This window comes from Nilaparvata lugens, chromosome 7, assembly GCF_014356525.2.
Source record: "Nilaparvata lugens isolate BPH chromosome 7, ASM1435652v1, whole genome shotgun sequence".
In the NCBI taxonomy this organism is placed as follows: domain Eukaryota; kingdom Metazoa; phylum Arthropoda; class Insecta; order Hemiptera; family Delphacidae; genus Nilaparvata; species Nilaparvata lugens.
In genome coordinates, this window is record NC_052510.1 from 25,917,734 (window position 1) to 25,935,667 (window position 17,934).

The window sequence follows — 17,934 nt, forward strand, 5'->3', positions numbered from 1 at the left end:
AAAATATATTTTTTCGTGATTTGAACGGAAACAGAAGGCACCAAAGTTGGAAACTATGCTTTGAGTCAGATTTCATCAGGGACAAGAATAATATAGTATAATACAAGAATACAAGAATAATATTACTTATCCTTCATCTATGATTTCATTAAAGCCTGAAATGGCGGCTAATTTTAAAAGCTGTGAAATGCTGATATTATATTATCAAGTTGAGTACCAAGATTGGAAAGAAAATCTAAAAATATCATATTGATCAAGCATAGTGAGGTACTCACTAAACTATACTCCGTACAAAACTACTTCTGAATTGGGAGGAGCATGAGCTGCAGAGAAGGCATACAAAGGCGGTGATTTTACCGGTCTGAACCGGCTAGCATTCTTCAAAGTAAGTATTCAAGCGCTTAGGTTGAACTTAAGGAGTTTCCTCTTTGAAAGCCTTCAGTCGACTGACTCTAATCAACAAATTGGCAACTGCGCTTTTACCTATGACTCTATCCATCACTGTAATTGGCTGATCTCCCTCCATTATTTCTGTGCGCCCCATATTCCTTAAAGTCAAAAGTAATTTTTTATGTAGTATAAGTTGATATTTAACTGAGTTTGCTTTCTGTATGTCACACATTTTCGGTCAAACGCTTGAATAGAATTTCGTGAGATTTAGCAGTAATGTTCCTTTTTGAAAAGAATTCTATTTTCATATTAAGAATAGTACCTAAGGTGAGTCAGGGTAACTGGCCTTTAGATTTTTTACTTTTTTATAAGCAAGATATACAATAAATTTATTTTTCATGTGATTGAGTAAGTTTTGGGGAATAATTTTAAGTTATTCCAATGCTCATTACTTCTTATTCAAAATATGGAAATTTTTTTAATACAGATGGGCCCAGTTCCCCTGGAAATTGGTGTAACTTGATCATCCTTGTCTATACCCTGTAACAAACAATACCATTCATTATGGAGCATCTGAGCCTAGTACTGTTAGAACCCAGAAAAAAATCAACCACCTTAGAAAAATATTGTTTCTACAATTTTTAGTTCTTCAACCAGATGTACAAAAATAAAATGAATAATATGGTTAAAAACATAATGTAATTGAAAAATAAAGGTAATAATGAATGTCATAAGAGCTAAATATATAAAAGTATAGGTAGTATAATTATCTTTTTTTGTCTTTTTTCTTTAGGGCTACTTCCTGCATGAATAAAAATATAGTTCTCAATACCATTTTAAATATTATTTTGTCACATGTTTCGGACACTAATGCCATTTTCAAGTGTCCGAAACATGTTGTGACAAAATCATTATTTAAAGGGTACTGAGATTTATATTCTCATTTAGGTAGTATAATTAATATTATTGGCTCAATGTTATTTTCTCAATTGATGTTTTGGAATGAAAATTATAACATATAGCATACCGTATAGCCTGAAACAAAAACGTTTAGTTAAATATTATACTCAAAGTATAGTAAGTTAACTTGGTCAACTCAAGTTTAGTCATCAAAATTCAAGTTTTTTATGTCAGATAAAACTGTTTTTTTTCTTTTAATATAACTTTTAAGTTGAGTTACTTGTTTCTCTAAAAAGCTTTAGTAGCCTACTTTGAGGCTTCACTTAAAATATCCAAGCACTACCGTAATCAAAGTATAATTCTAATTTATTATAATATGATTCTATTAGGCCATAGGCCTATAGTGAGGTCCACTTTATAATGGCAGTGGATAAAGATAGGAGAATAGCGATTCCGATTCTCTGCATTAATTGATTATATTTCTACACTGTCAAAAACATAATTGGCATCGTTGTGCACCTAGAAAAGGATAGTACCACCGGCTTTGTCGAATGATAGACAAGGATAGCAAAACCAAAGTTGAACAAATACAGTCATTATAACGTGGACCTCACTATAGAACAGTTCTATTGATTTTGCTCATAATCATAATTATTATTGATAGGCCCACAACAAACTGTAGTTGAAAGGTGATATTTGAGGTTCAACAAATAAAACACACCACAGTTAGTCAGAAATAGTTCATTCTTTTGAAATTAGACAGCTGGAGTCAATAAATAAAATAGGAAATACAAATAATTATTGTTAAAACTGAATTTAAATATGAATCAATAACTAACTTGAAAATGATTGATATTTGAGTGATAGTTGACATTGTTACAGTGATAGAAATAGAAAAGAACATATTACAAACAAAATTGATTAATAATATATGTTATTGGATATTAAAATTACCACACATCTAGATATTGATGGGGATGTAAATTGAGACAATCAAGACGAGATTCATTATAACAGAATTATTATAGAAAATTGTGCAGGAATTCTCAAACAACAACATTTTTATAGTTTCTAGGTACCTCACGTTTATATAGAAAATCGACAGATCAACATAGAGTAGAGAAATATTATCAACAATAGAGTTTCACATTATTTATATATTGGCAAAGATAGAGTTTCATAGTTACAAATAATGTATACCGTACTCATTATATGATAAATATTTTACAGTACTTTATAATTTTCCAATTATACGAATACTATTACATATAATAATAAATTTATTTCCATTGATAATATTAGTATAGTCATTAAAGCTCCGACCCAGCAAGTGAATTATTATATTCAAGTACAGCATTGATCTCAATCATAAAATATTCTAAGATCATAAAATAGTACTCTCTTTAAGAGTATATTATTATATATATTCAGATGGTACACTCATAAAATTACCGCTCTTTTGAAATTATGATTGAGTACTATATTGGTTCGTAGAGATAAACATGCTTTTTAGTTTGAAATTTGTGCATTTTATTTTACAATAGTTTAGAAAATTCAAAAGAGTAGGCCATCAATATAATAATTATACGTATTTACTATTTTGATAAATCTGTACAAATTTTATAGCTAGGTCCCTTTGTTTTTGAACAGTCAACAATATAAATATACTTTTTAATAGTATTATCTTGAATAATCATTATAAATTATATAGTTTTTACATGCTATAAACATGAAAGATTCATAATACAAACACATCAACCATGATATAAGCACAATTCAAATAATGTTTACATCGCATTAAAATTTCCATTCAACCATTTCTCATGAATTCTTTTAATATTATTTCACTAATATTAAAACAATAACAATCAATTTTCCAATAGAGGGTACCTACCTGCCTATTTTGTAATGTTTGGCTATTGGGGCTTTGCTGAGAGAGTGATGGGAAAATATGTTCAAAGTTTGTTTCTTTCAAAAACAATCAATGAGTTTTCCAAAAAATGATTTGCAATAAACGATAATGAAATAAACTATCAACCATAAGTACGGTACATACAATGGGAGAGTGAATCGAGTGGTTATGATATTGATTGTTTATCAATTTTGGCTATTTCTATAGGAGGTTTAAAACTGTTTTCTACTACCATGCTTTTCATGTTATGTTTGTTTGTATTATGTTGACGCTGCTCTTAAAGTACGGTACCTGTACATGATTATGCATAAAAAAAATCAATTCAATTCAAAACAAAGAAATAAATTTCTAAAAATGTACTGCATTTACTCAACACAAGCAATCTTGTGCAAAGGCTATTCATCACAATTAGGCCTGTAAGTGTGACTGATGTATCAAATTTGCTGCATCACAAATCATTTATTTTAGTTCTAAATTTGATTTAGTTTTTAGTTTAATGTAAGAAGTTTTTGAATTATGGATGAATTAGCGAAGAATAATGTAGAATAACTAGGTTAATCGCTACATGATGATATTGATTTTTTTATAACTTGAACTTGGCTACCGTAGTATATTATTTTCCAAGATTGTATGATTTACATGAATGAAAATGAAAACATGAATTTTGTATCCATTGTTTATGGAATTTGATGTAATTCTGATGAAGGAGAGTTAGGTGACATCATTTTTCTGTTCTTTGAATTCTATAAAAAAATCAAATCAACAAGCAACAAGAAGTTACAATCAAATTAAATACGGTACTGATTAAATGTGGAAGCATAAACGAGGATGATTAGAGATAAGCTTCAATGCTTTGCAATATGTTACATTCAACGTCTATTTAGATTTAGAACACTAATTTAATTTATTGCACGATACACTAGATTATCTCACTGTGAATATACAGTGAAATAATTGGAGAGCAAATAACACAATTTTAGACTTAAATTACATTCACTGTGAAATTACACCGTATCAAAGTATATGTATTTCAAGAAGAGTCAAATCAAGTTAATTTTCTGAGATTTAACAATAAGATTATTATTCTAAGAAAGGATGAGACGACATCAAGCAATCACCTTAGATCTATCACAGTTTATAATACACAATTGACATAAAATGCAATCAGTTATCAGGTAGATACATCAACATGATATAGTATCATGATCTATATATTATTGATTTGATTACAATCATCGAGATATACAGCAATCGTACAGATTTTGAAAATAAAAATTTGAAGAGTTTCTATCTCATTGAACAAATTCAATAAAAGAGGATTCTTTCCTTTTTTCTAGTACCTAGACAGAACAATTCCAACAAGTCAACTCAAATGATAATAGATAAGTGAGAATATTCATTTGAAAAAATATGTCTGACAGAATATTATAGTGCCTAGGCCCAAACATTTCGTACAAACATAACAATGAAAAATAGTTTCATATCGTATTTGCATCGATAATCGTACCATCGTACGTGAAACACATCAGTATTCTAAAGGCGTGTATACAGACTTATGCACCACAAACACGAATTTATTTTGCTTTTTATCAACTAATGTTAGGTTTGTACGCACTTTAGCATTTCAACAATGTAAATAGACGAGTAAAAACCTATCAGTTGAAAATTGAGTAGCTTTAATCTTACTTACAGAAGGAAAAAGGATTTATGATAATGCTTCCAACCTTCAAATGATATTATTTTTTGTCTATAATGTAGCCTATTATTGAAAAGCCATGCTTTTTGCTTCTCCAACTACGGTATCGTTACCTTTATTTGATTGAATTAATTCTTTCAATCTCAATTAACGCTTTTACTATTCAATCAGTGACTATCATAGGAGGATAATCTTTGATTGAAAATAATTTTCATAAAATTTAATATTGAATGCACTTTACTTTTACCATGGCTAATGATCACACAACCCAAAGAGAATGCCATCCGGCATCCGCTGAGCAAGAATTATGTTTGGCACTAATATTCTCATGATAATATTATCGATTGATCCATTCTATCCATTAATATTCAGTATCCGTTAAATTTTTACAATATCTATGCTCTCTGACACAATGACACAGACTGTGCCAAAATGATTGCTGAGCGTGACAATAATAACATTCATTTGATATTTTGAACAATCAAAACGATTAAAATTTCAAGTTCGTTATATATATTTTAAAAGCTTGCATTATAAATAGTTAAATGTAAGATCACTGATATTTTGGTAGAAAAAAGAAATTATACATTTGATTCGTTGGAAACGAAACTATAATAGCACTTATTAGTGAACTAATATGTACGTCTAATCAAAAATGCCACACGCAATTAGTCCACTCACAATTAAAAGCATTTAGTGTCAGGAATATCATCTCTCTTAAAAAAGGTACAATAGTTTTTGAATCCTAGAAGATCTAGGAAGTCCTAGTTTGTTAGAATAGAAAAGTTCTGTGTCAAAGTTCTTTTTTACAAGGCTTATTAATAAGTGCCACAGTTTAGTCCGTATCTGTAGAAGCGTATTCGAAGTTTTAAAAAATTAGACAACCGATTACACAAAAGCCAATCCAACTGATGTAATTTTTTGCATTAATGATGTTGTAGTAGCCCACTCATTAACTTTTTTTCAATAGCATTCTGTAATTTTTTCTCAAAACCAAGTTTCAAGCAAATTTTTAATAGTGTAGCTATAAGCTTAGTTTCAACTTGCTTCATATAATTCCTTCAAAGTTTCTATGATTTTCACTCCACCTACATGGACCAAAATATTGAGGGGATGCATGTCTCCCCTGTCTCCTGTGGAACTTCGCTTGTGGTAGGTAGTTCTCATTTAAATTTACAGTCTAACTGAAACATAATTTATTCCCCCACAACAGAATAATACAGATTCTCCAAATTTCTACGTGCAATTTCAAAATTGATTGACTTTTGTACAATCGGCTGACAAATATGGAGTGAAGAAAGACACGAGGTTGGAAGGGAGGGGGGAGGTGTTCAGTTGGCGATGTGGGGAGTAGGTGAGGACGAGCAACTGCGACTGAGGCCCCTGGACGCACCGGGACCAGCTGGCTCTGCCAACAGGGTCAGTTTGCTGGAGTTGCACCTCTCGACGGGCGGAGCATGGGCTTCCCTCGGACCTCCGGACTCGGGGGGCTCCGGGGAGGGGGTCGGACACCTCCGGTCGCACGGCGCTACCATTCCACTCAGAGCGTGCAGCGGAATTCGGTACAGACGGAACGGCCTTGCCTCTGGCGACACTGCAACACATCACACAACAATATTATTCGATTCTTAGGGTCAATGTAAAATACTAAGGTGAAATTTAGTAAGCACGGTGCAGCTATAGGATAAATAAATCAGTACAATGATTACAGTGTGCATTGACTAACTATAGCTTATAGTAGAATATTGTATTGACCATATTTGAATTCACACTAGGAATTAAATAAAATAAAAGATCTATAAAGATCTGTAAAATTGCATCATGATTGTGACATTGCATTTTGTAACATCAAAGTTGAGTCACAGAGAGAAAACTCTGTGATACCTAATTATAGAAATACAGTAGGTATATCATCAATATTATTATTTCTACTATTTCTTGCGAGGTAAACACTGTGGTACCTAGTACAGTGCAGTGCAAGGTGCAACAGTTTATTATACTTATTCGATTTATAGGCCTACTGTATTATCATGACATTTATGATTATGATTCGAGAATTATTGAAGGGCCATTCTGAGCTGAAAATCAAAATTCCATGTTAAATTTACTGTCAAAATAATTAATACTTTATAATGGAGGCTCGTTTACAATCTTATTCTGCACGATATAATATAGGGCACTTTTTGAATGTTACAAAACATAACTCTAATAACTCACTCATATCATAGCGTATATAGCTTACATAAGGTTACCAATAAATAATATAATGTTTCATCTAGGGTACCGTACTCACAATGAGGCGAGGAAGGAGGGGATAGACTGGTATCTCTCTCCGATCGCTGGTCAACGTGAAGCCGTTCCGTCCGACTTGGGAAGAACTCAGGAGCAGTCGTGGCAAAGAAAATGTCGTTCTGTGAAAAACAACGTCACTTCAAAAATAGTTTTTTTAATTATTATAGAACATCTTATAAAACATATTGGCCAATATAGTACACACAATCACAAATTAGAAAATATTTCAAAAATTAATGGATCATTCTGTCAACTGTTAATAAAGAAGATGAAAAATAACAATATATATGAGGGAATAACAAAAGTGTCACAAACAGAATATAATTGTAAATTGAATAGACAAAAAGATTTATGAATAATTTTCATCAACCATTCGTGAAAAGATGTGAAATCATTACCATAGTTAAATAATAATGTTGCTGTTATGAGTAAATACTTGAATATGTCTTCAGGAAATATAATAACTTATGGTTTATAACAGTTTTGTTTATTTTCTTTATAACAGGAAATATAATAGCTTATTAGTTCATAGATGACTAATTGAGTTTTATAATTTTGTACATTTAAAATATTCAATCAATCAAATACATTTATCAGATTGAAAACAGTTTAATAATAAAATTGAATGAATATTGAATTACAGATACCGTACTATAAGTATATGAAAATACTTACTTTCGATGTAATCAACGCTAATTTAGGCATGGCCATCGTTTGAACTAGATTTCCATTGATTATGAGACGGATCTCCATTGAATCATTTGTGAAAGCGAGGATATAGGGAAAGGCACAGACTGCAACAAAAAGAAACAGGAGTTTCAATCAAAGAGAAGAAAGCAATAATGAATCATTGGTTACGCCTACAATTTTAAATTGAATCTCTCTCTTGAGAAGATAGCTCTGAAAAAGGGACATCCTTATATCTCTCAAAATTCAATAAAAAGTTTTGTTTTATATTATTATTTCATCATAAACTCATAATATGTAGAAATTCCAATGTGACGTAGCATGGAAAATTAATATTAATGATTTTAAAATTAACCGAACCTGTCTATTTTGAACATGGTCTAATGATATATGTCAGGTATAAAACATAATATTATTATAGTATTAGATTCTTGGAAGGGTACCAAAGTTTTGATATATAATTTTAAAAGCTCACAAAAGTTGTTTTTTCACAATATTGAGTTATGAGTAAGCCAGTCTAAAGTAACTTTATAAACATAGAATAGGCCTATAAACGAGCTCTCACTAGTTCCACTCAAATACTTAGTGATCTCACCATACTAAATGTGAGATCCTAATTAAATTCCGTTTACTAAATCGCCAATAAGATTCACTTATTCTGTTGCAAATGCTTCAACACTTTGCAAATTTCTGGAAATACTCACCAATAGAAGAAGGAATGAAGTTCCAACGAAAATCAAACTCCGTTGTTGGTCTTGTTTCAGATATTTTTTGAAAATGGCATGTATCTGGAAAAGTTGGATATTTATTTATTTAGCGTACCGGTATGGCACATACACAACACATATAAAGCTCATGAGTCTCGAATGTCTACATATTATACACCATATATTTTAAATCCTTCGAGATGTTGTGTAGTTTTCGGTCAGGAGAACAAAAGTTTGTCTGACCGCCATTATTTGCTAGTCCATTTAGCGTTACCCAATGTGCACCATGGAGGCGAACTAGCGTTACACTCATAATTTAGTTGAACATCTGATTGCTGGAACAATTTTGAGGTTAAAGAAGGTTGGAACTTAATTTTCACTGAAAAAAACATTTTCAAGATCATCTCCACCATTACAAATGTTCATAATTGCTTCAAATTGTAATTTATCACATAGAAACGATCCAAATATAGAATTAACAATATACAATGAATATAATATACAATAAAAATATAGAATTTTCGTTTGAAATTTGCACCCAGGAAACGTTTTCCCATGTTGCTGAGCTGGTTACTATGTTATTAAACAGCTATTGTTATAAAGTTGGATAAATTATTAGACTATAGAGTTATACTAAAAAATATATTCTTTATTCTATTTTGTGTATACCATACAAAAAATCTCTATTGCAAGTAGAATTAATTATTAGGCTATAGGTAACAAAATGTGGAATGATACAAAAAATTGGTTCTGTTTTGCCTAATTTACTTAACAAAACAACATTAGTAGCAGGAGTCCTTATAGTTCTTTAAAATGAATGAATAAATTAATAAATTTTTAAAAAACGCAAAGGAAAAATTGTAAAATATTCTATAGTAGGCTCATATTTCAATAACAGATTGCACTTTTCCAAAAAAATATACCAATAGAATATTATTGATAAAATTGGGGGAAAAAATAGTTATTTGTGCATCTAGTGCGCGAAGTGACAGTTTGCTGCACCGAAAGAAACGTTTACGTACGAGCTGTAGGCGAGTGCGGAATGGTTTCTTGAGTTCAGCAGAAGAACTTTGCGCACGTATTTCAAACTAAATTTTTCCTATAGTTACCATTGAGTAAGAAAAGTGAGTAATTATGGGTGAAATGTCCTGAAATCAATCAAAAGTTTGTCTGTTTAGTTTTGTTATCAATAACAACCTTTATTTATCTAACAGTTTATAATAAAATTGAAAATTCATAATTTATTCCAATAAAATAAAAGATATCATTTGAAATGATATTTAAAATTTATAATTAAATATATTTAAATATTTCAATGAATATTTTTCATTTATTAAATTGATTTATTATTAATTGATCAATCAATAATCCAACAAACTCAATTTTTTCAATTTCACTTATTAATTTTAAATATTCATTTTGTCAAAATTACATGAATAATTTCCATTGGATTTGATAATTCTCAGCAAAAGTTCTCTTTTCTGATAATTCAAAAATCAGAAAAAATACAGATTGATCAAATTTGCATTCAAAATACACGCCAACAATGTCAACAGCTGATTAGGTTGGCTGCAAGATTGCTGAACCAAGCGCGCGACCTAGTGGAAAGAATCCTACCTAAGTCACAGAAAGCCAAGTTCGATTCATCCAGTTAAAAACCGAATTCAGAAATTTAGACATATGGCTCAAATTACCGTAAAATGCTCAAAGTAGACTGAAAAATAATATAGACAACAGAGAATATTTATTGTAATATTCTAATGTTTTCTATTAGTTCTACTCACATGGATATTGAATAGTAATTATTTAAACTCAAAATTCGAATTTTATTATGTGTATTTGCTACATTTGTCAATGCTTGTGGATGAAATAATAATTATCAATAGAAAAGAAACATTATTCATTATTAAATGATAGAAAGTAATCAATTAATTATGATTTAGATGAACATTATTCTTGTTTTGGATTTCTAGTTTGGAATTTTATCATAAATGTAGTCATTGGAATTATTCTTATCCAACCACAGTCATTGTTACCGAATTAATTTTGGTTTTCGCATACCGTACTAATCCTCCATATAACCCTCTAACTATTTTGTGTTACCATGTTGCAAATCTGGAGTACTCAAAGTAATAACTTTGCGCACTAGTGCTAAAAAGTGATTCTTTGTATTCTGTAATCAATGCAGGAATGGTCACTTTTCAAGGTAACTGTAGGAAAATAAAATATTCTATTGGTGTAGCGATTCCTTACTGATGAAGATTGATTTCAAAAGAATATACGTTATAGATGTCGTTGTAGTAGGTGGTTATCAGTGACAAGGTCTATAAAATAATACAGGTCATGACACTATCCCGTGATGCATTGCAAAATCGCCATTTTATGGGGTTCTAGTTTACCAATTTTCAAATTCATCAGCTATTATCATCATACATTGAACAGCATGATGTGTTATTTTGTTATATTATTCAAGGAATATTGCTTGGCTTTGAATTGTAAAATAAATTCTTCACACAGGATAATAATATTTAGATTCCAACTAGGAACTGAATTGTTGATGTTTAGATTGAAAACTTTAAACTCTTTTAGAAGTTAGCCTTTTGTCCCAATGCCTTATGAATCATAACAAGTTACAAGAATAAGAACAATTTTTAATAATAAGAAAATGCATTATTAAACCATTTATTATTGAAATTTCATTATTAAAAATCGAAAACCTGAATTTATATATCATCTGAACCAGAATATTGTTTTTAAAAAGCAAAATGCATGATTTTATTATGAGCAGATTGGAATATTTCAAATGCACCGCCATGAAGAGTGAAGACCCTACATAATGGCCGCTCCATAAGGAACACGAATGTCATGACCTGTATTCATAGACCTTGGTTAGTGAATGTATTGCAATCAGATTAAACAGAATTTATTACATACCTAATAATCAAAATTCTTATTCATGCTGTACGCTGAAGATAGGACCATTTGCCTTAAACCCTGTCTATATAGATTTTTATAGTTGAATAGGTATCAAAAAGGAACTCCATGTACCGTACACTGCAGATAATAAGGTTCAAAGCCTTTTTAATGAAGCATATATTATGATTCCACAAAACATTAAGGCCAAGTAAGTACTGCTGTAAGCATAAGTTGAGTTTTAAAAATTTGTGGACGATATTATTCTGCATTTTTTTTCTATGAGTTTCCTTCTGCTATTTGTTGTTTGACAATGAAATAGACTAAATAATAATATGTTGTGTGATTGGCAAGGCACTGGTGACTGAGCTGCGCGCCAAAACTACTCTGTACTGTACTCTGTCTCTGTGAAGTGTGTGTAACATGCCTTAAGTAAAACGTTTGAGTTCAATGTATTGGTTTGACTTTAAAGTAAAAATAAAATCAGTAATAATGTTCAAATAATCGTAATACTTTATTTCTTCACCGATATAACCTTCAACAGGTTATGGGCCCAGGCTGGATCTTTCGTGTGCAAGTAAAAAAACTTTTTAACCTAAATACTCTCGTGCAAGACAATGGAAGTTCGGAGATTCAACTCTAAAATAGTAATACCGGTGAAGTGATTGAACTCTAGTAAAAACATTAAAAGTAAAAGTAAAATACCCAAAAGTAAAATCAGGTAAGGCAATCGAGTTCAAAGTAAAAATGGCTGGTTCCAGTGATTCGGACTTGGGTATGGTTGGAAAGCTATCCAACGATGAAGACTTTCAAATGTGGAAATTTAAAATTAAAATTTTGTTCGACTCTCAAGGACTTAGTGATATTGTTAATGGAAAAGAATTAAAACCAAACGACCCTAGTAAAGAAAAAGAACTTTCTATTTTCAATTTGAAGGACGCTAAAGCCAAGAAAATAATAATAACTACAATTGACTCAAAACCTTTGAATCACATTTTGAACTGTGAAACTTCATGTGAAATGTTTAAAAAACTGTGTCAAATCTACGAACGTGATGAAAAACAACAGAAATTTTCTCTAATGCAGGACTTTTTCAATTTTACACTAGAGGCTAATGAAGACATTGCTAGTTTCATCAGCCGTCTGGAAAATTTGACCCATAAATTGAAATCTGTTGGACACGAAATCGATGACGAGATGGTTATTGGCAAAATATTCAGCTCCCTGCCCAGGAAATACACCCACTTTCAAACTTCGTGGGAAGCAACCGCAATTTGTGACAGAAATCTCACAAACCTAACCTCCCGGTTGGTGAATGAAGAACGCAGACTATCTACTGATAAAGGTGATTCTGTGCAACCAGTGGTATTCAAAACATCGGAAATCCAGTGCTACAGATGCAAAAATTATGGACATATTTCCCGTGAATGCAGAAATAAAATGAAACAGAAAAGTGGTCTATTCTGTAGTATTTGCAAGAAGAATAATCATGAAGACAAAGACTGTTACTTTCGTAAAAAACAGAATGATAAGAAGAAGAACCAAGTATCCTTTTTAACTACTAATTCTAATGTAAAATACTATGACACTTTCGTAATTGACTCAGGGTCTACTTCACATATGGTAAAATCTAAATCACTATTTGATAGTTCCATTCCAATTAGTTGTAAAGTAGGAGTAGCCAAGGAAAAAGAATCAATGTTTGCTCTTGAGGTAGGAAACATCAAATCAGACAAATGCAACTTAAATAATGTTTTATATGTTCCAGAACTTTCTAAAAATTTGTTATCTGTAAGTGCTATCACTGAGAACGATGGTACCGTAAGGTCTTATTTAGTGGAAATAGGGTTGAGGTGTTGAAAGACAATGAAGTCATTATGGAAGGCATAAAAAATTCGAATGGTTTGTTTGAAGTTGACTTGAAAATGCATAATTCAAATTCAGTCCATCATGTAATGACTAGCACTATTTCACCCAAGTCTAATGAGTCTAATGAAGTAGAATTATGGCATAGGAAGCTAGGCCACCTTGGTGTAGATAACATGAAAAAGCTCATAAATCTTAGTGAGGGAATGAATATTAAAACTAAAATTGATGACTTTTCCAAGAGGCAAAATGGCATTCTAAAATTTCAAAATTTCGGTGTGATAATGGTGGGGAATATTCTAGTAATAAAATCAAGGATTGGTGTCAAAATAGAGGGATTTTCATGGATTTCACCATTCCATACACTCCAGAATTAAATGGAAAGGCAGAAAGAATCAATAGGACATTGCTAGAAAAGGTTAGGGCACTTTTGTTTGATTCAGGATTGAAAAAGGAAATGTGGGGTGAGGCTGTAAGGACAGCAGCTTATATTGTTAATAGAAGCCCAACATGTACTCTTGATTGTACTCCAGCTGAAAAGTGGTACGGTAAAAAACCAGATCTATCAAGACTACAGATTTTTGGAAGTATAGCATACAGTCATGTTACAGGTAATCTTAAGAAACTTGACAGTAGAACCAAGAAGCTAACGTTTGTAGGATATTTGCAAAATGGTTATCGGTTGTGGGATGCTGATAAGAGGAAAATAATTGTTTCTAGGGATGTAATTTTTTCAAATGTTGAGCAATCTAACCAAGGTGAAAAGTATTCTGACCCCAAAGTATTCAAGATAAATCAAGGCTTTGACATTGAGGGAATCGCAAAAAGTAATGATCCAAACAATGTATTTGAAGAAATTGAAAATGATGGAGTACAAGAAACTGAAATAAATGAAGTTGAAGAAATTGAAAATAATGAAGTAGAAGAAACTGATACAAGTGAAGCTGAGGGTATTGAGATTGAAACAAATGATATTGAAGATGGAATCAATGAAGTAGAAGTAAATGAAGAAAGTGGAGAAGAAATGATGGATGAAAATAATGAAATAAGAGGGAGAGAGAAAAGAGTGATTAAAAAACCAGTGTGGTTGAAAGACTATGAAACCAGTTATCTTAGTCTACAAGTAGATGAGCCTCTTACATTTTCTGAAGCTATGAAATCAAACAATTCTGTAAAGTGGTTGGAGGCAGTAAAAACTGAACTAAATGCTTTGAAAGAGAATAATACTTGGACAGAGGTAGATACTGTACCAGAAAACAAAGAAATTATTGATAGCAAATGGGTATTTAAAATTAAAAATGATGAGAAGGGTAACATTCAGTACAAGGCTAGATTAGTTGCTAGGGGGTTTCAACAAAAGGATAGCATAGATTTAAATGACATTTATGCCCCTGTGGCCAAATTGCCAACTTTTCGGATTTTCATGAGTGTTGCAAATAAATTAGGGTTTCCTGTATATCAGATGGATGTGAAAAATGCTTTCCTTAATGGTGATATCAAAGAAGACGTTTATATGTCATTACCAGAGGGAGTAGAAGGATTTAGGAATAAGGTTTGTAAACTTAAGAAGTCAATTTATGGTCTGAAGAAATCTCCAAAAGATTGGAATTCTAAATTTGATTCTGTAATGAAAATGAACAATTTTACTAGGTCTAAAAATGATTATTGCTTGTATTCTAAAATTGTGGAGGGTAAAAAGGTATTTCTATTATTGTATGTAGATGACTTACTTATTTTTGGTTCAGATGAGAATGATGTTTCAAGATTGAAATCAGTCTTACAAGAAAATTTCAAGATGAAAGACTTGGGCTTAGTTTCTAATTTCTTGGGAATTAATGTCAAACAAGATATTGAGAAGGGGGTAACTGTTATTAGTCAGAAGGAGTATCTCAAACATGTATTGGAAAAGTTCAACATGCAGGATTGTAAGCCAATGGAAACTCCCATGGATAAAAATTTCAACTTTGAGTTATTGACTAGAGATAAGTCAGAGTCTGTAGAAATAGAAAAGAAATGTCGTAGACTAATTGGTTGTCTTATGTATGCTGTTGTAGGATCTAGACCTGATTTGTGTTGTACTGTATCTTTCTTGAGTCGATTCCAAAGTTGTGCCAGTGAAATGTTGTATAAAAATTTAAAACGTGTATTGATAATGAAGGAATAAGCTTATACTGACTATTATAGCAGAGCAAGAGTTCAGGTTCCTCGTCTTCATAGAGATCAACAGCAGCGACGAGGTGGGCCTTGGTGCCGTCTTGCACCGAAAATAGATGACTGACTTCTGCGGTGCGCTCGTTTATCAGATCGAATTGATGGCGATATCCGACGCAGACTGTGTTGTCACACGAGCCTCCCGCCGAGCCCGCCAGGGACGAGTCTACCAGGGTAATCAGTGTCGGCTGCTCGCTCACTTGGATCTCCTGCATACAACAAAATGTTGGCATACTGCATTCATTTCAAGCGTTTATTCACTTATAAACCTCAAGAACTTTGATTTCAAATATTATGTGCTAATTGGAAAATTATCAAATTGAAACCAACCAGGAACAATTATTATATGACATCGTTTTCTCAAACCCAAATTCCTGTTCAATACACAAAATTATTATCATATTTATAATTACAAAAAAATCAATGGTAGAGAAGGAGGTTCATTTAAATATATGATATTCCTGTATTTTTTCTTCTAGGGCTACTTTTGAATATAAATGAAAAAAATATATAAATCTGAGTACCCTTTTTAAGATGATTTAGTCAGGACATGTTTCGCCTATATAATGCCATTGTCAGTCTGACTTGATAATGGCATTATATAGCTGAAAAATGTCGTGACTGAATAAATTTAAATAGGGTACTCAGATTTCTATTTTTATTTATATGATATTACTCATATTTTGAAAAGCAATTTGTTTTCAAATTCATTCTCATATCTTATGAAGTCACAAAGCATTTAATGATTTTTTTTGAAACATATATCATGATACTTAGCCTACATAAAAATGAGAAATTAAAGTACAGTACTCTTTTCAAATTTATTTTAATTTTTTACGACGTGTAGGCTACTTGTAATAGTATTTAAAAGATTTATTTTCTCTAAATTTGGAAAAATATTATGATGTTCACTTTCTTGTTAGCAGAATCAAGACTACTTGGATTTACATGGAAAATAAAAATCAGAGTACCCTTATCAACTTAATTTTATTTTTTCGTCTTTTAAGTGATTTTCAAGTTAATGACTTTACTTGAGAATTACTTTGAGGTCGAAACATGTCCTGAAAACTGAAAAATACAGTTAAAAAGGCGGGTACCTACTTTGATTGTTATTTTCCATGTAAATCCAAAAATAATAGTCTTGATTCTATTAACAATAAAGTAAACATCATGATATTTTATCAAATTTAGAAAAAATTAAACTCTGTTAAGTTTTGACACGGTGTTTCGAAGTGTCTAAACTACATCAGAGTTAGGCTATTATAAAGTGTTTCGTCATGAAAAATAGTATCAATAAAAATAAATGTTCTTGAGATGATGGCTGATTATAATAATGTAAAACTTATTACCTTATATTGTAGGCTCAATAAAATATCTGTTTTCAATTTTATTTTAAAGCAAATGTTGTCGTTATCCTTATTTATTTATTATTTATCTATTTATTTAGTTAAAGGACATTGTAATACATCAAATTTTGTTATCTTGAAATTGTTTATGAATTATTTAGGCGAGTGTACCGTATCCTGTGAAATATTCATGTTTAGAGGGTGAGTTATTAACCAGTTGTAAGCCGAAAATCGTTTTTTGAGAATTGAGTAGTATTTTCTTACCCGAATAAACTGAAATCCATCGATAGTATCTGTATCGGAGGCCGGACACCACGCTGTCCAAGCGGCTGAATGCCTCCACTGCATCAGAAGTAGCTTCTTTCCCAAACTCACAACCTGCACATGAAGGCAATATCAGTGCAATTTGAGTCTGAGCATGTAGTCTTTGTATCGTTTCAGCGTATAAAGCTCCACACAAAAATAAAACGTTAACGCACTCTCCATACTTGCAATGTTTCCTCTATACTTCTATTCTTTTTTATTAAAAGTCTGATCACAATGCTTTGTAATAGGACTATCTCATAGATTATTTCTTACCTATTTCATACACCCTCTATTGTATTGTATCATGAAGTTCAATTTTTCATGGTATACTTTCATTCCTCATGGATGCAAATAACAACTTTAGTTTGCTAATGTGATCTAGTCTAGATTTGATGGCTTAATATAATTATACAATATTATTTTCTTCAATATTTGTGATTGATTAATACTGATGCGGAGCTGTAAATAATTATTTATTTCTCAAGTTTTATTTAATTTTATATTGTCAATTTTTGTAAATGCTTCCACAGGCAACAGCCTTGTAACAATATTATCAATAAATATCTTATCTTATAATTATCATTTTTTACTTTGGGGTGCCGCTGATCCTGATTGCGATGGATGGACCACTTTTACCCAGGATGAAGCCGAAATGTGTGAAATTTGTAGAAAAGCTCGATGGTGTTGTAGTTCTATGCTTTTGAGAAA

At 31.3% G+C, this 17,934-nt stretch overlaps 1 protein-coding gene across 9 annotated transcripts in view; it reads right to left on the bottom strand.

The window, feature by feature from the left end:
• Positions 1-2,015: 2,015 nt before the first annotated feature.
• Positions 2,016-17,934, bottom strand: part of LOC111058662 (GTPase-activating Rap/Ran-GAP domain-like protein 3) — a 382,310-nt gene continuing 366,391 nt past the window's right edge. For all 9 annotated transcript variants that reach the window (XM_039432400.1, XM_039432396.1, XM_039432394.1 and 6 more), the window contains 6 exons: positions 17,185-17,298; positions 15,540-15,783; positions 8,582-8,665; positions 7,866-7,984; positions 7,192-7,309; positions 2,016-6,492 (listed from right to left, as the gene is read on the bottom strand). In XM_039432400.1, coding sequence (XP_039288334.1) covers positions 6,230-6,492; positions 7,192-7,309; positions 7,866-7,984; positions 8,582-8,665; positions 15,540-15,783; positions 17,185-17,298 — 942 coding nt within the window. In that variant the 3' untranslated portion in view covers positions 2,016-6,229. The remainder of the gene's footprint in view (positions 6,493-7,191; positions 7,310-7,865; positions 7,985-8,581; positions 8,666-15,539; positions 15,784-17,184; positions 17,299-17,934) is intronic.